The sequence below is a fragment of the Dicentrarchus labrax genome, unplaced genomic scaffold (assembly GCF_905237075.1).
Source record: "Dicentrarchus labrax unplaced genomic scaffold, dlabrax2021, whole genome shotgun sequence".
Classification (NCBI taxonomy): Eukaryota; Metazoa; Chordata; class Actinopteri; family Moronidae; genus Dicentrarchus; species Dicentrarchus labrax.
In genome coordinates this window covers 556,021-575,611 of record NW_026136719.1, presented here as the reverse complement: position 1 = coordinate 575,611, position 19,591 = coordinate 556,021, and the positions used below count along the sequence as shown (strand labels likewise).

General features: G+C 37.4%; 1 long non-coding RNA gene and 1 gene segment (V, D, J or C); both read right to left on the bottom strand.

Moving 5' to 3' along the window:
- Positions 1-15,940: 15,940 nt before the first annotated feature.
- On the bottom strand, positions 15,941-17,431 carry LOC127352171 (uncharacterized). Its single transcript, XR_007881053.1, has 3 exons — positions 17,347-17,431; positions 16,635-17,239; positions 15,941-16,436 (listed from the first exon to the last, which is right to left on the bottom strand). It is a non-coding gene; the product is annotated as an uncharacterized LOC127352171 (long non-coding RNA).
- A 1,122-nt stretch (positions 17,432-18,553) lies between these two features.
- LOC127352170 (T cell receptor alpha variable 18-like) lies at positions 18,554-19,269 on the bottom strand. The segment is given in 2 exon segments: positions 18,554-18,995; positions 19,079-19,269. Coding segments are annotated over 2 exon segments (426 nt in total).
- Between the last annotated feature and the right edge of the window lie 322 nt (positions 19,270-19,591).

Here is a 19,591-nt window from a genome sequence, read left to right as displayed (position 1 = left end):
TTAGGTCGCAGTTGTATTATCTTTAGGCACCAAAACTACATGGTAAGGTTGAAAGTTACATTATGTAACTTGACAAAAAAAAATGTTTTTGGTTTCACACACGACTCACAACAATCTCTTGGGTGCAAGTCCTGTGCTTGTTCGGCCCATCCAGCACCACGTCCTCCTCATATGACTGGCCCTGTTTAGACCTGATAGTAGCTGTGAATACAGATGTGAATGTTGCACTTTGTACTGCACCTTCGTAGGTGATCATTCTAAGGACACGCATTCCTTTTCACATCTAGATGAGGCAAAACGTGACGCTGACACGGTATCCTGAATGACTTAATGGTCATTAAGTCGGGACCCACTTTCATAGTATTCAAACCAAGTAATTTATTCTTGATGATGTCATCATGAGCTTTTTAGCATAAAATATACACTTAATTTCATCCCTGCAATCAGAACAGAGTTTACACCACCAGGCAGTGGCCTAAGGATTAGAGAAGCGAACTTATGATCAGCAAGATAAATCTGGGTAGAGAAAGTGAAGAAGAAGCACTTGCACCTCCCTCATTACCACCACTGAGGTGCCCTTGAGCAAGGCCCTTAACCCTAACCGCTCCAGTGCAGCAGCTCAGTGGCCAGCAGATCAGACTGTGGTTGTACTGGGCAGCTTCCAGGTATGAATGTGTCACACTGTGAATGTGATGCAGAAGAGAGGCTTCCTCTCGGTGGACCTTCCCTGGATATATAAAGGGATTTAAAAAAAAAAAAATTACTCCAATAATAAACTCTAAACACACAACTGCATGCTGCTATAATATAACCGTATTTACACACAAAATAAGAAAGGACTATAAAAACAGACATTTGTGGAAGCTCTTCTGTCAAAATAAAAGTCAGACGTCAGATTGTTAAGCATTTAAAATCCATTTATTTTTGACCACACCACAGCGAGAGGTGTGATTGGTCCAGAAATACATTAAATAACCGTCAATATTCAGACAAACTGCAGATTAAAGTGAATGTTGTGTTTGTATGTCCAACCATAAGAGTCAACGTTCATACTGAATATGCGTAAGGTCAAAGGTCACACAGAACATATGAGCATCGGCCGTGTGTGAGTGTTGGAAGTAAATGACTTTATTATTTATTATTTTAAGAAAAATAATTATTCTAATCAATAAACTGAAATGAATAAATAGATTTTTTAAAATAATATTAACATAAACATAACAGGAGAGAAACTTACATACTAATATTAGTGATGCATACATATAAACATCTGTATATCACACTGTAAAGATATTATTTATATTAGATATTATTTTATTATATTTATATAAAATTAAAAGTGTAAAGCGATGTTTGTCATTCTGTGGAGGAGTTTGCAATCTGCAATCTGATTGGCTGCTGCTGCTGCTGCTGGAAAATCTTCTGCCTCACTGTTTCCACAGGATGTGGTGGCTCGATGAAGACGAGCAGCATGAAGACGTCACAGACGAAGGCGGCGGTGGTTTCTGCCTCAAAGCCTGCTGGGACAGGATGTGTGTGTGTGTCTGTGGGCGGGGAAATCGAGGTCAGGCGGTGCTGAGGTGGAGACGCATCATCAGGTGTGGCCTCAGAATCAGCGTGAGAAAACAGATCAGACGCCTAAATATAAAGCGTCAGGTCACAGCGTTCCTCTGGGATAAATGTGTCACTCAGTATTCCTCTGATACATTCAGGTGTAACGGAGAACCAGGTGGACGTACAAACAGCTGCTCCATAACTCCATAACCCTGCTCAGTAACGTTCAGCTTTGTGTTTTATTCTCTGTTTCAATAGTCATGTTGTTCTAAAGTTGCACTAATTACTCTGACTCCTACTCATCAGAAGTTTGAACAAATGTCACTTTAGACTTGACGAAATAACTGCTTCCAACTTGACTTGGACTTTAACACCAAAGACTTGTGAATTCACTTGGACTTTTTTATACTTTATTGCAAGAAAATGTTTGAACTTCGAGCACCCTTACAGTATTTTTATATTTTATAGTGATAAAATAATAGTAAGTAATACATATATGTTGCATATAAGTACCTAACAGTGATAATAAAGTATAAAAGTAGAATAAAGGGAATGTAGAGTAGATTAGTATGATGGTGTACAGCTCTACAGCATATGCTTTCATATATACTTGCCTGTCTTACCTGTACATACCTACCACATATACAAGGATAACTAGAATAAATACATAATGAATAAAATAAATAGAAAGAATAGATAATAAAATAGAGCCTTTTGATTGGAAAATATTTCCTACCTTTCCCCCAAGCCCATATATTAAAAAGTATGTTATTATAAGTTCCTTCAATCACTTAATTGAATTTCCTTGAAACAACTTAATACAGAAAGGCAGAACAGAAACCTATACAATCCATTCTGTTGTCGTACTGATTAACTTTATGTAAACTGAAGTTAGATGTTGTTGTTTTTCCTCTTCAACACTGCCGCCAGTACATACGACTGTACAGATAGGTGTCACTGACAGAGTGACATTTTACATTGATTTTATGTTATTGTTTCTACATTCACTGGATAAAAACAACCTGTATCCAGAACGATAAAAGTTTATAGAAATGTCTCCAGATCTGAATATGATATCATATAATATCACATGACAATAGAAGATCTGTTAAAGATCCACGTCTGTAATCTTCAGATGTATCACCATCTCGTTTACTACTGTATGAGTATAGGAAGTGTCAGTTGCTGTGGCCTAGTGGTTAATAGTGTTATATATGAAGCACCTCGTTAGCTGTATGGTTACAGTGTATGCCGCATGGTTGCAACTTTCAGCAGTTCGATTCCGTCAGTGACCTTTGTTTCCTATTTTCATCGCCTCTGTCCAATAAAGCCAAAAAATGCCAACCCCCAGAATGAAGTGCTATTTGATATGAAAGTTCAGTGTTAGCACTACTTTTTTATGATTAAGTTCAGTTGCACTTGTTTTCACAAATTGATAATGCATTTTAGAAAGCATGCATGATTTCTATAAATTGAATCTATTTTTACTCTGTTGGTGAAGAGAACATTATGACTTGTTCAGGACTTGAAACTCAAAGTTTAGAACTTGACACTAATTTGGGACTTGCATAATAATTACTTGGTCCCACCTCTGGTATTAATGTACGTAATGTAAAATATGTTGTGTTCCTCTTACAATGACTTTACACTTTCTATAACAATGAAATAAGACAAAATGAAACAAATGCAAACAAACAAAATAATAATAGTCATCTTTATTCTTAGAGCACTTTTAAAACCAATGTTTTTCACAAGTATTTCACAAAAAGTAAAATAAAACGTGTTATAAAATCATCAATTTAATACAAGATGCAATAAGAAAACATTTAGGAAGCAAAACATAATTTACTTCAAGTAAAGTCAAAGAGGGGTCCAAAGCTTCTGCCGGGCCTCTGAGATCCTCATAGATCCTCCCATAGCAGAGAGAGGGACCACGTAGAGCCTTAAAAGTAATCAGTAAAATCTTAAAATCAATTCTGAAACAAAGTTTCAGGGTTTTCACAAACATACGACGGACAGAGGTAGGAACGTCAAACATTTATTTTATTTGTCGTTTCTGTCAAAACAACAACTGTTGATATAATCAGAGCCTGAACAACAAGTGAGAACTGACTGTGAGGATTCAGGTTTGTTTGTTGGTTTCCTCTGTAATACTAATACTGACACAGCGTTCTCCTGGGGGCCGATAGCATGTGCTCATGCTACTACTGCTATTACTACTACTACTACTGCTCATATTTTAACTGTGTTTTGTATGATGGATTATATTTTATCTTTGTTGTTTCTTTTTATCTCATTTATTTTGTCAAGCATTTTGTAGCTGTGCTATACAAATACAGTTATTATTATTATTATTATTATTATTGTGATACTAACTTAATAGGACAGCCTTTTATTTGCATCCACAAGATTAGAGAAGTCTTTTTGTGGCTGAATTCAGATTTATTGTTATGTTTTGTTCATAAATACATTTTTACTCTCCCTCCACTTTGTTACTCTCTGTTGTGTATTTATAATTGATATTATATAAAAACTCCAGACTTTTCTGATCCTTATTTTTTTTTTTACCCAATTTGTTGATATTTAGGCCGGATCAACATATTTGGGCCACAGATTTGAAATTCCAGTTAAGCATGATGCTTAAAACACAGTAAATATGGCAGATTCATTATATTTATCACAACGACCTGGAATACCTTCTGCCCAGGTTTGTTCTATGAAACTGTAGTAAAATGCACCATGTGACCACAATATAAATTAAATCAATAAAAGTAATGGAGTTAGATTTTGATAATAATATAGGAACCAGTTGATATCTGACTTTTGGTTTTAGGGGCCCCCGGCAGTTTGAGGCCCTTGTCCACTGGCAATATAACCTAATTTCTTATAAGTCCACTGTGACATCGGTTTTTATTTATATTATTACATCACACAGTGTTTATCCTTGTACATGTTTGCCTTACATTATTTTTGTACCAGTTTTTAACCATTTGCTTGTCATGTCTGAAATCCCTATAAAGTGTTTAAAGATGTCAAAATCATCATCATCATCATCACCATCTTCATGCTGAAGGTGGGACCTGACCACATGTGACCTGCTGTGACACTAACCTCATGACTCTGTGACATCTGTAACGGTGATGGAAAAGTATTTGTTTGCTTGTTTGTTTCCTGCAGCTTCGCCACCAACAGGAAGTCAGCAGCAGAATGTGCATGAGGTTGCAAACAAAGGAAGAAGAATCGAACCTGCAGCAGCGAGACGCTTTGAGGTCAGAATCTGACAAACATCCGGCAGCAAACACGCGACCTCACAATGTTTCCAACACGTGGTGGTAAAAAACCTGCAGCTGAAAGGAATGTTGTGCCTGTAATAATCTAAACATGTAAAATAATAAATACACCTATAAATATATAATCTATATGTATAAAATATACAGGAACATATATATATATATATATATATATATATATAACTCTAAACTTTTACTATCTCTTTATACAGCAGCCTCCACTTCTGGCTGTCCAGTTATATAATGTACATAAAACACTTAAATCTGCTTACAAACCATTTGTTACTTGTTCATATAAACAATATCCATAAATAATGGGACTCGTGATGCACACACACAGGGGATCAAAGGGGACGCCATTGATTATCGATTATTGACAGGCGACCACTGAGACGCAGCGTTACCTGAATAAAATGACAGATTTCTCTGAGTTTGAAAGTTGGAAACATTTGGGATAATGGAAGAACTCTAGAGTTTATACACTGTTTAATGATTATAGATTATTGATTGAATCAGCTCCATATAGAACATAGCTCTAGAGTTTATACACTGTTTAATGATTATAGATTATTGATTGAATCAGCTCCATATAGAACATAGCTCTAGAGTTTATACACTGTTTATTGATTATAGATTATTGATTGATTAAGTTATAGATTATTGTTGATCAGCTCCATATAGAACATAGCTCTAGAGTTTATACACTGTTTATTGATTATAGATTATTGATTGAATCAGCTCCATATAGAACATATCTGTAGAGTTTAATGTGGATATATTATAGATTTGAGGAGGGTGGCCATGTTTGAAGTTCACTCAGTTAACTGATTCTCCTGTTTTTTGTGAAATTCTCCATTGAACAAAGTGAAATTAGTCCAGGCTGTTAAAACACATCTGAACTGCATGCATCAAAAATGTGTAATAAAGGTGTGATTCTAAATAAAAACTAATTTATTATTATTGATTGCTGTCTGTAAGCCAAATTGCTCCATGAGGACATTCACATTTACCTGGTCTGGTTTCTTACTGTTATTACATGATGGATATCTTTTTAAACTACAAAAATTCATCCTGGAAAATGCAACTGCATGAAGAGACTGTTCAGTCCAGCTGTTATCAGACATGAGATACTTCCTGCTGTGCTGCTGTTTAGATCAGGTTCACAGTACTTGTGTCCTCTAGGGGGCGTACTGAACACTTTCCCTCATGTGTTTTTGATGTGACACTAGCACCACCCTGAGGCTTTTTTTATGAACTGTTACAAACAACTTCAAGTCCTTTTACAAACTACAGAAATACATAATAGAAGTATGTAATATGATATTTACCCATAAGAATGATCATATTTATAATGTCAGAAACAGATGAGTTGAAATTGTTGACATAAAAGAAAATATAAGAAATGCCAAAAGTCAGAATGTCATTAAGCTTAAGTGACATCCAGTTCTTTATGTTTGACCACAATCTTTTGGACAATGAACGTGAGTAAACATGTGCTCTAATATTAGAAAATGTCCACTTCAAATTTAAACCTTTTTTTAAGAAATTCTGCAACAGGGTTAACCTTATGAATTATTTTGAAATTAGCTTCTTTGGCAACTTAATAAACTTAGAATGTGCTCTTTTCTTTCATAGAAAAGTTTGCATATCAGTAACTTGTGCATAAACTCAACAAGTCATAAATGCAGCAGATAGTTTCTATCATGTGATGTAGAAAAGTTCTACTGGAAACAAAAAATACTTTGTACTATACTATAGTTTGTGCTACTGTAACTAGATGATGGTTGTGTTAAGTGAAAGAAAAGACAACCAGCCTAAGGTCATTTTTTAAACGATGTTCCCAGATTTATTCTCATGTGATGTCTTGTGTTGTGAAATTAGATTAGATAGATAGATAGATAGATAGATAGATAGATAGATAGATAGATAGATAGATAGATAGATAGATAGATAGATAGATAGATAGATAGATAGATAGACTTTATTAATCTCCGAAGGGAAATTGGGTCGTTATTGCAGCCAGGTACATTAAAATACAATAAAATACAATAGAATAAAATACAACAATAGAATAAAATACAATAGAATAAAATACAACAATAGAATAAAATACAATAGAATAAAATACAACAATAGAATAAAATACAATAGAATAAAATACAACAATAGAATAAAATACAATAGAATAAAATACAATAAATAAAATACAACAATAGAATAAAATACTTAGATAGAAAAGATTAAAAAAGATAAATAGGTAGGTAAGGTATTATATTTATAATAATATAATAATACTATGTATATATATAATATGATGACTGAACAGATATACATGTATACACATAGATATTATACATTAATATTGATATGATGTAAACATGTGTCATATATTCAGCCTGTGCAAGGTGTGCATACATACATACTGTAATATATATACACAATATATAGAATATGTACATATATACACAGGATATGATATGATATATAGCATATGTATAATAGATACTTGACTATACAAAAATATATACATACAATAGATAATATCTTATACATTGTTATATAATAATAATAATAATAATAATAATAATAATAATAGTAATAATAACAATATAATATTATTAATATAATAATAATATATTGTATAAATATGATCTATAATATCAACATGGTTTATATTAACACATATCACATATGATAGTATATGATGAAGTTTATGTTCCACAGGTAGATTTAGTCCAGTTCTGTGATTGTGGCTCTGACAGAGGCAGATGAGTTATACAGTATTATAACAGTGGGGAGGAACGATCTCCTGTATCGTTCCTTAGAGCAGCGTGGTTGAATGAGTCTGTTGCTGAAGCTGCTCTTTAGCTCGTCCAGTGTTGTGTGGAGGGGGTGGGAGGGATTGTCCATGATTGCCAGCAGTTTTGCCAGCATCCTCTCCTCCACCACCTCCTCCAGGGTGACAAGCTTCAAGCTAACAACAGACTCGGCCTTCTTAATGAGTTTGTTCAGTCTGTTGGTGTCCTTTGCCTTGATGCCCGCAACCCAGGACACTGCAGCAAAGAAGATGGTGCTCGCCACAACAGACTGTTAGAACATCTGTAGCATCCTGTTGTAGATATTGAAGGACCTGAGCCTCCTCAGGAAGTAAAGCCGGCTCTTGTAAACGGCCTCTGAGTTAGCTGACAAGTCCAGTTTATTGTCTAGTGTGACACCCAAGTACTTATACGCCGACACCATATCCACATCGGTCCCGCTGATGCTGACAGGAGAGGGCAGGGGCTTGTTCCTCCTTAAATCCACCACCATCTCCTTTGTTTTTGCCATGTTCAGCTGCAGGTGGTTCTCCCCACACCACTTCACAAAGCGGTCAAAGGGGTCCCTGTACACAGCCTCCCTCCCACCCTCAACACACCCCACCCACAATAGCCGTGTCATCAGAGAATTTCTGCAGATTACACGACTCAGTGCAGTACTTAAAGTCTGCAGTGTAGGTGGTGAAGAGGAAGGGAGACAGTACAGTTCCCTGGGGGGCCCGATGTTACTAATCAGACAGTCAGACACACACTTCTTTAATCTCACAAACTGCGGTCTGCCCGTCAGATAGTCATCGACCCATGTGATGAGGGGAGCACCCACCTGCATGTTCTCCAGTTTGGCCTTCAGCAGTCCGGGCTGGAATGTGTTGAAGGCGCTGGAAAAATCAAAGAACATGAGCTGCAATTTTCTGATGTTAAACTCAGAAAAAAACTAAATTCTTGTACTTGGCCCCAGAAACCTTAGAGACTCACTGTCTAAAGATATAGTTACTCTAGATGGCATTAACTTGGCCTCTAGCACCACTGTCAGGAATCTTGGAGTTATCTTTGATCAGGATTTGTCATTTAACTCCCACATGAAGCAGACCTCTAGGACTGCCTTCTTTCATTTACGTAATATTAGAAAAATTAGACACATCCTATCACAGACAGATGCAGAAAAACTAATCCATGCATTTGTTACTTCAAGGCTGGATTACTGCAACTCTTTATTATCAGGTTGCCCCAATAAGTCCATTAAAACGCTCCAATTAATTCAGAACGCTGCAGCACGAGTACTGACAGGAACTAGAAAAAGAGATCACATCTCTCCTGTACTAGCTTCTCTGCACTGGCTCCCTGTAAAATGTAGAATAGAATTTAAAATCCTCCTCCTCACCTATAAAGCTCTTCATGGTCAGGCCCCTTCATATCTTAAAGAGCTCATAGTACCCTATTACCCCACTAGAACACTACGTTCTCTGAATGCTGGGCTACTTGTGGTTCCTATAGTCTCTAAAAGTAGAACAGGAGCCAGAGCCTTCAGTTACCAAGCTCCTCTCCTGTGGAACCAGCTTCCAGTTGTGGTTGGGGAGGCAGACACCCTCACCACATTCAAGAGTAGGCTTAAGACATTCCTCTTTGATAAAGCTTATAGTTAGGGCTGGATCAGGTGAGTCCTGAACCATCCCTTAGTTATGCTGCTATAGGCCTAGGCTATCGGGGGATTTCCCATGGTGCACTGAGCTCCTCTCTTCCTCTCTCTTTCTGCACTCATTCATGTCCCATTAATGCATGTTACTAACTCCACTTCTTCCTCGGAGTTCTTGTGCTTTCTCGTCTCGCAGGTTCTTATCGATCCTGGTGGAGCCTCCTGACATGGTCCTGCTAGATTGCCATTGCCAATACTGTTGTTGCTGTGCACCTGTCTGTCTGTCTGTCTCTCTCTCTCTCTGACCCCAACTGATCAAGACAGACGACCACCCACCTAGAGCCGAAGTATCTGTCCTAGGTTTCTGCCTTTTTTTTTTTTTTAAAGTATATTCTTTGGGCTTTTATTGCCTTTATTATAGAGACAGTGGAAGATAGACCTGAAAGGGGGTCAGAGAGAGGGGATGACACGCAGCAAAGGGCCGCAGGTCGGATTCGAACCCTGGGCCGCTGCAGCAAGGACTCAGCCTCGGTACATGGGTTGCCAGCTCTACCCACTGAGCTATCCAGGCACCCGGTTTCTGCCTTTTAACAGGCAGTGTTTCCTTGCCCTTGTCTCCAAGGTCTTGCTCATGGTGGTACTGTTGGGTCTCTGTAAATAATGTTATAAAGAGTTCGGTCTAGACCTGCTCTATTTGAAAAGTGTCCTGAGATAACTTCTGTTATGAATTGGTGCTATACAAATAAAATTGAATTGAATTGAATTAACTTAACCTGTACAAAGTTACAAGTTCTGGGCGTTAAAGTCCCCATGAAACCAACAAAGTGTTTTGATCATATCTCGTCCTGTACGTCTCTGTTACGGCCCTGGCCGTATTATTAGTATTATGTCATGGTATTGGGTTCGTCTGTGGTGTGTGTTGGTGTTTTTGTCCCTGTTCCTCTGCAGGAGTGTGCAGCCTGTCGATTGTCAGATCTTTGACGGCAACCCGTAGGTCAGCGCTGACTGGTCCATGCCGTGGGCTCGGCTGGTGGAGTGTCGCCTGCTGGTTGGTTCTCCCAGGGAGCCGCAACATCCGCCGGGGATTCAAACGCCGCACCACACCGAAGCTCTTCGACAGAACCTTCAGCAGCAGCATCCTTCTGTCCTCGGTTGTAGAGTGTGTGTTTTTGCGATAGAGTGAATTGTTAGGATCTTAGTAGATAGTGTTTTTGTATGATTGTGTTTAGTGAGTATCGTAAGGGTGAGCTGCCATTTTCTTTGTACTACTTTTCTCCTGTTTTTCATTAGGATAGGGAGTTAGGTTTAGTAACTGTATTTTATTTATATTGCATAGGGATTAGTAAGGATTTTTGTTTAAGGAAGTTAGTCCTGTTTTGTTTGTTGTTTTGGCCTTGGTTCACCCTGAAGTTTGTTGTTTAGTCTTTGTTGCACTTTGTTTCACCTGTTTGTAAATAAATCACATCACTTGATTGTTAACACTGTGTTAGTTGTTCGTTTGGGAATCGGGGTAGGATTATTGGTTCATTGTCATCACACATTTATGTGGCGCTCCTTCCCCTAAGACAGGGCGTAACAGTCTCGATTAGTGTACACAACACAACTTTATTCAGTGATTACTGTGGAAGCCCTTTTCTGCCAGCAAAATAAAAATGCAAAATTATATATATGAATATTAATAATATAAAGGAAAAAATATGAGCTTAAAAGTAGAATTGATTGGTCCTACGTTTGCTAATTATTTTATCTCATAATTTTAACATTCCTCTTTATCAAGGCTGTTTTCATACAAAGTATAGATAGTTGTACTTTTGCTGATCATAAAATTACTTTTTATTTCATAATTTTGACTTAACATGAACTTTTTTTAATTATGAGGGTTTAGTTTATATCTTTTATTTATTTTACTGCTTCCTGTACAAAAGCTCAACTTTCTAACTGTATTCAGTGATTCAGATTTTATGGAGTAAATATTTCCTGGTTCTCTCTGAGATTCACAGAGTTTACAGCTAATTAACTGCTGCTAACTGTCTCTGCCGTTAGCGGGCGACAGAACCGGGCTCATGCTTCTGTAATAGGAAGAGAGGACCTTTCCTATCTTTGAAACTTAAGATAGGACGAGCAGTTAGGAGATGTTTCTGTAATGAGGCCCAGAAATATTTTATGAATTTAAATAACTGGAAGAAGAATTACTGCTTGTTGCTGACATCTGGTCTAACTATAGTGCAGTTAAACCATGGCTTAATACTTCTCAGTCAGACTGCTGCTGTTTATTCAGCAGAGGCTCAACCCAGCCTCTTATTTCAGAAAGAATAAACAGTAATGGTTACCAATAAAAGGAAAGCCTACTACTTCTTTGCTTTGAGCCAGTTACTCAAACAGACAAGCCTGTTGACATTTTCAGACAACAAGGAATTCATCCATTTCGGCGTCTCGCACTCGCCATCCACTCAAAACCTAACGTCTACTACTCTTAAACAAGTGTGTGTGGCGTGCCTGTTGTTCTGTTTCCGGTCTAGATAGATCCGGTGTGGTGTTGTAGTTTTTCTAACGTTATTAGTTGTTGCAACAGCATGTGAAAAAAACTACAAAGTGTGCTAGGCCAAAAATAATGTTAATCTTGCGATAAAAACATTTACACCGTTAATAACACGTTAAACTGACAGCACTAGTAAAAATGCTATTGTATTGTTGTATGGTGCATTTTATATTTTTATACTTTTTTGGGGGGTGGGGGGGAGTTTGCCTTTATTGGATTTGCCAGCTCAGAATAGACAGTAAGGGGCAGAGAGAGAGGGGACGGCATCAGCAAAGGGCCACATGTGGGACCTGAACCCATGACTGTCGCAGCAGGGATCCAGCCCTGCCAGCTTCACCAGCTCCACCAGGTGAGCTACCATAGCACCCCTTCACACCATATTTTAATTCTCTGCAGTATGTTTAACCCCTTCAGACCCGTGTCCATTACAATGGACGTCACTTGACAGGGGCTTCTTTTACTTTTGCAACATTTAACAGACAAAAAATAGGCATGATGTTGTCATATGATGTTGGTATTTTAAGAATTGTTTGGACCCGATGTCCATTGAAATGGACAAGAAAAATAACAATTAAAGGGTTTTGATTAAAAACATTTTTTTTTATTGATTCTCATTTCTGGTTGCATTAAGGGGGGAAAAAGTAATTATTATATTTTTCACAACCTTGGAACATAAGGCGGGTCTGAAGGGGCTACAAACCAAATTCTTAATGCTGAAAACAAAGCTGTTGTAACTGTCTGAGAAGTTGAAATTGTGAGTGCTAAAAGGCAGTTGTTTAGACTGTATACTGCACACTTTTAGGTACAAGGGTGATGGTGGCTGTGATATTTTGAAAATGTCAATAACATGAACTAGCAAATGATGGTGCATGTTTTCGTTCATGGCCAAAGATGTTATCAGACCTAGCTGCTTTACTCATATTCACTCTCAGGATTCTTTTCACATTGACTGTGGATACTGACCACTGGTCAGTCCTCTGGAGGTGGAGTAGATGTGACAGCTGACTTTCTGTTGAGGAGATCAAAGCCAGCAAAAAATATGTTAATATGTTAAAATGTTATTTGGCAACGTGGCGTCACACATGATGGGGGCACTCCTGCTTTTGTGGACTGCTTGCCATATATGTTGGGTGTTGTTGGTAGTGAGGTCCATCTCCAGTTTCTCCTGATGTATTTGCTTTGACTCCTTGATGCCAGCTTCCAGTCTTGCTCAGGCAATGCCTTTACAATTGGAAGAATGAGGAGAAATGGTCTCCATAAGAAAGAAGTTAAGTTGTGGTGTGAAGAGAACTAGTGGAAGAATGGTCAGTTGTCTGGGTGAGTGATTAGAATTGGCCAACACTCTATTGCAATACTTTATGATGAGTTGTTTCACTTCTCAGTTATGTAAGTCACATATCTGAACTACTTATTTAACATCATAGAAGTCTACCTGAAAAGATGTTCATAGTTGCAGTATTTGCATAATCACATTTTAAAATTGCAGTTGAGTCCACTTGATGGCGCCATTGTTCAATAAAAGGAGCTTAGTAAATCTTCAATGAGGAGCTGGCTTCTTTTTTTTTTTTCTTTTTTTACAGAGACTGTGGTTTTCCTGTCACTGTAGGCCTCAAAGCAAAGTAGTACAGAGTAACGTCTGTCGTTGCAAGAGGAGATCGCAAGATCCATTTGGGTTTTATTCCAACTGATTTGTAGAATAGACAAAACAGTGCTGTCTTTTAATGTAATGTTTCTGGTTTGTGTATTGAACTCTGCTGAATATGTAATTTCCTCTCTCTTCTATAGTTCAGTTACAGCTAAGCTCCTCGCTGAATTTCTCTGCCTCGTAGCTCTGTATTTTCACTTCTCTCAGACTTTCTCTACCTTCAACGCTGGAAATGACAATCACCATCATATACTGTTAATGTAGGTTTCATTCCTGTTGGATAGATGAAGTGTTTTTATATGGTTGCCTCAAACAGAACAAAAAGAACAAGAAACATATCAGAACAGTGAAAGTTAGCTATAATGAATAAATAATAAATGGATTTCATTCTTGTGAACAAGATTATTATTTTTTTTTTTTCATTTCTACAAATCAGCAGTGAAGTTAGAGCAGGGAGTGATATTGAGTGGCTCTGCAGAAATTAAATGAAATGTTCACTGCTGGATGCTGAGATCCATCATCCATTCCAGCAACTCCATGTGACAAATCATAGTGGGTTTAAAGACCCACTTAGTTATTACTTTCTTTTGTTTTCCTTTATCAAAAAATATATTAGTGAAACCTCAGGAAATGCTATTTAGAAACATTCCCTCTTGATGGAAAGCTAGCGATGCAACAGCAGCTGTAGGTGGAAAATAAAAAGTCAACATACACTACATTTGTTGAATTCAAGTCCAGTACTATGCTTCATAATATAAAAAGACTGGTATATTATTTACAACAATAAATCATATTCTCCTCAAACGAAGCTGGATCATGCTAATGGAATTGGTAAACTGATTACAGATCAGATGAACATTTGCTCTATTTCATTCAGACAGTCAATTGTGTTAATTAAAGTCATCATTGTTTATTATGTCTTGTCATGTATCCTCTGGGCCAAACTATCATGTTGGAAACCAATTTTAACTTCAATGATATAACAGCATTATCAGTTGTTAACTAAGCTGTTGAAACATTTATTGGGCATGTTTTAAACAAAAAGACCGTAGACTTTATTATGTCATGATTTGTATTTGTGTGTGAGTCCCTCTAGTGGATGTTGTGGAGTATTCTGTTGTCTTTGCTCCAAAGGTTTTTGTACAGAGTTTTGGTGTTTCCTGTCACTGTGGGCCTCAGAGCACAGTAGTACACAGCAGAGTCTGTCACTGCAGCAGAGGAGATCTCCAGATGAAACTTATTTTTATCTTTGTAATGTTTCAATAACAATCCAGGTTTGTCTGAAAATTCCATGATGAAAAGTTGTGGAGATGAGCTGGACTTTTGTTGATACCAATAGACAACACTGACAGAGCCCGAATATTTGCAGGAAAGAATGACAGTTTCTCCTTCCAAAGCCAGCACTTCATCTTCAATTGGGTTTACTAAATCTTCAGAGGATCCTGAAAAGAACAAAGATATCTTTCACCATGGCACATGTAGTATTTTAATGAGATGATGAAAAATATTTAACAATGTTCGATCGGAATAAGTTAAAGAATTCAAATAACATTAAATGTTTGTTAAGGTCTACCATCCCCTTGATACATTTTGTGAATACTTACCAGGATGAACGGTGACTAACATGAGCCAAATTAAATGAAGCAACATTATTTCCACTTGTACTGAATGAACAACAGAGAGAACACAGCAGCTCTTCACTTCCAAAATGAGTTGTGTAGCTCCTCCTCTTGCTGTGGTCTGTTTGCATTCAGGCTGATGGAAGCTTTAGAAATGACAGTGATGCTGAAGTCATCATCATCCAAGAAGGTCAGACTGAAGGAGGAATCTGCAGAAAACTCACCTCAGTGACTGCATTGAATAGAAAGGTGAAATGATCAGGTGGATATTCAGGTGCCTTAATGATGAACCCAAACAGGTGTAAACAGAAAACCAGTGAAGAAAAATCCCATAAGCGTTTTGTAAATGGAGCATGAAAACATGTTTCACTGTCAGTCTTATGCAGTAAATTGTAAGAAGATTCTTGCTTCTGTCTATTCCAGGATGAATTTTCAGGGACGTGAAATGAGGGTGAGATCAGGGTTTATACTGTTAAAAATAAATCAATAACTAGACAGGGAGCAAACATTAAGGATCCAACAACTACTGTAAATCTGCGAAACGTACAACAAAGAAACACAACTCTGCAATGTATTGTGGACAAATCTGTTTTTGTGAAGGTGAAGTGCCATCTCAGGGTGACACTGTGTTTAATGTGGAATCTAGACATGTCTTGTTGTGGAGAACTGGACTTCTGTTGATACAGTGCATATAAAGGACATAGCCTGACTGTCTGCTGGAGAGAGTCACAGTATATCCTTCTAAAGCCAGCATTACATCTTTAAATGGTCTCCACAGATTAATACAGGGCTGCTTCCGTGGTGTCTTGTGTTGAAGCATCATCCAGTTGGTTTGTCATTGATGTGGATTTGCTGCTCATGTGAATCCTCCCACAGTGTTTCATTAGCAGCTGTATCCACAGTGACTCTGATAAAACAGGAATTAGCAGAATCCATCTGATATGAAGCTGTGGTTTGAATACCACTTCCCTCCTCTTTGAAGAGTAGTCAGATATCTGTGTTCAGGTTTTTGTACAGCCTCTTCTACACTTTGTATCACTGTGTTTCTAGAGCACAGTAGTAGAGAGCTGTGTCTGCCAGGGTTAGTTTTCTGATGGTCAGTTCAGTTGATGAATCTGTTGTTTTAGATTCATATCGTTTATCTGGAATGTATTCAGCTGAATATCCTTTTGCTCCTTTCCAGAGTATAAACTGAGGAGCCTGAAGGTCAGAATGTCTGTACCAGTAAAGCCTAATAGAGCTGTAATCTGTCTGATATCGACATTTGAGTGTGACAGATTCTCCTTCTCTTCCACTGACTTTATCTCCTACAGGAGAGATTGTGTCTCCAGCTATTAGTCCTGGAAAAAGTGGAGAAAATGAAGCCATTAGACTAACATTGTTCATGAGGCTGAGAGGAGAAGACAGTGGAAAATATCAAGTGTACAGTGTTACTCTGTGGACAGAAACAGCTCAACTGTTGAGAGATTTCTGCTCTGAACTCCAGTTTCCATCAATCTTTAGAAAAGAATAAAAACATGTTGTGCTTTCTATCTTACCAAAGAAAAGAGCAGCAAGAATAATCCACAGCCAATGTTCCATCTCTACAACAAGGTTTAAATCAACAGGAGAAACTAGCTGATGTTCAACATTCAGTGTGACAATTGTTCTCTTCACAGCAGCAGTTATTATTGACAGAATGGTTGAACACAGTGCAGAAGTAGTGCACCGCCTACTTGATAATGTCGCCCTCTAGTGGAGCTAAAAAGTTGAGTCCAACAGTGTGGAAAAAAGGCTTCCAGCAGCTTGTCAGTGTGTCAGCTTGTGTTTTTGTACAGAGACTGTGGGTTTGCTGTCACTGTGGGCCTCACAGCACAGTAGTACAGAGCAGAGTCTGTCACTGCAGCAGAGGAGATCTGCAGATCCATTTGGGTTTTATCCTCACTCACTGTAACTGACAGTCTAGAGACTGGATTATTTAACTTTTCTCCACTTCCCAAATGGGATATGAGGAACTCTGGTGGTTTTCCTGCATACCGACGATACCAGTAAAACTCATCACCACTAGTTGCTTTTTTGTAGTATCTGTAGGACAGATTAACAATGTTGTCTTCTAAACTGGACTCTTCATCCTTGACTGGAGTGAGTTCATCACAGCTGATGCCTATAGAAAAAAAAAGACAGGAAAAAAAGAGTCATTAATACAATCAAAATACATTATTTACATTCTGGAAACATTTAAACTTTATTTTGTTGCACAATCAAACATACCTGTCAGAATGTAAAGAAACAGTGGAAAAAAAACACAATAATGCAGTGACAGCATGTTGAATAAAGGTAATGTTTCTGGTTTGTGTATTGAACTCTGCTGAATATGGAAGTTCCTCTCTCTTCTATAGTTTAGTAACAGCTTAGCTCCTCCCGGAATCTCTTTGTCTCCTCTGTATCTCTGTCTGATCGGTATTTGTACATCTCTCAGCTACACTATCTCTGGTTTAAAGACTAGTAGTTTTTTTGTTTTGTTTTTTGGGTGATTCCTTCATAAGGGGTAGATTATGCGGTGATTTAAAGGATGGATAATCTTCACGATTTACCTGGTTTACATTTGAGGGGAAATTAAAATTATTTTTTGGAAGGTCTGGAACACAGGCACTTCACATGTAATAAATTAGCTGCTATGATGGGTTTTAATGGAATACATAATGACATATCAGAAAAAAAAGTTTTGTTTTAATGTAATTTAATCTAGAGGCTAAGTATAAATACAAATTGAGAGGACCCAAAATTGGACTTTGTGGTACACCACAAGAAATGACAAACCGAGAACAGAGCAATCTGAGTCTGTCATGTCAACAAGTTAAAGGACAGAAATGTGTGACTTGTTAATAGTTGAGTTCAAATTCTTTTTTAGTCAAATTATTTTCAAGCAACCTAAAATTCACTGTAGCATTTTCTTTCCAAATAATGTATTTGGTTATATAGATGACATTCTATCAAGAACAGCTCATAAGAGGCTTGAAAGTCTTTTCATCGTACACCTCATTGAAATCTTTTCTGTCCTTCAGTCAGTTTCATTACAATGTCAACTCGAAGCACAACAAAAGACACTAAGACACTGTGATTCCAAGTCCACAGAGTTGTACATAAGTGCGATGCTTAATTTATATATGATATAAAAACAATTCACCTATTAATATTTCAGGTTCCTATTAGATTTGAAAAGTATGTGATAATAGTAATACATTTATTTTATGAGTCATTGATCAATTGTTTTTTTAGGGGCATAAAGTGAACTATATGTTGATGTCATAATAAAAACTGTGTGTTGTGAATTAAAATGTATACGTAAAGATAAGAACAAAAGGAATGAAAACATGAGTCTGTGATGCCAAACAGTTCGTGGAGATACTTGATACTTAAGATAAAATACAGAATAAGTGAAGTATTTTGTTTCATATGTGCTTTATTGTCTATTGTTCTTATCACTAGTACAGTTAATCTAGATTGTATAATCACATACTATTGAAGTTTAACAGTGTGTGACTCCCTCTAGTGGATGTTGTGGAGTATTCTGTTGTCTTTGCTCCAAAGGTTTTTGTACAGAGTTTTGGTGTTTCCTGTCACTGTGGGCTGCAGAGCACAGTAGTACACAGCAGAGTCAGACACTGCAGCAGAGATCTTCAGATCCATTTGCATTTGTCCCACTTTAAAAGACAGTTTGGAGAGTTGACCAGATAGTGGTGTTCCTGTTCCTGAATGAGAGATGAGGAACTCTGGTGGTTTTCCTGGATATTGTCGATACCAGAAGAAATAATCACTATCAGTTGCTTGTTTGTAGTATGTGTAGGACAGAGTAACAGTGCTGTCTTCTAAACTGGACTCTTGTTTCTTGACTGCAGTGAGTTCTTCACAGCTGACACCTAAAGGAAGAGATAACTCTGTAACTTTATGATCTAAAGGTTTTTATCAATGAAGCTCTTTTAATGTTAATGATCTCACCTACCTCTTATTGTGAGCAGAAACAAAGTCACAAACAGACTGAAGTTCACTGACAGCATCTTAAAGATAAAGACAATCTGTCTGTTTTTTGGATGAAACACCACTGTGAAAGTTTCTGTCTTTTCTGTACTTGAGTCTCAGTTTTGCTCCTCCCTTAATCCCTCCCTCCTTCCTCTCACAACTCTGACAAATAGTGTGTTTGTCACTGCTGTGCTGCTGTTATTCACTAAATGCCATCATTTCCATCAGGTAACAAATAGCTGATAAGGTCACACTGACATTTTACAGCACATGTGAAGGTCCTGACTGAGCTAAATATGGTGGGCACTGCTCCTGCAGCGACCGGCACCATTTGTTTTTGTGTCTGTGCGTTTTTGTTTAACATCCTGCACAGGAAAAATGTTTGCATTTTATTTATTTATTTATTTATTTATTATGTTTTTGCTGTGCGTCATATGTGAAGGAGCCATTTTAGTGTTTTGGGTTCTTGTTTGTGTCCCTGACTGCAAATCAGGTT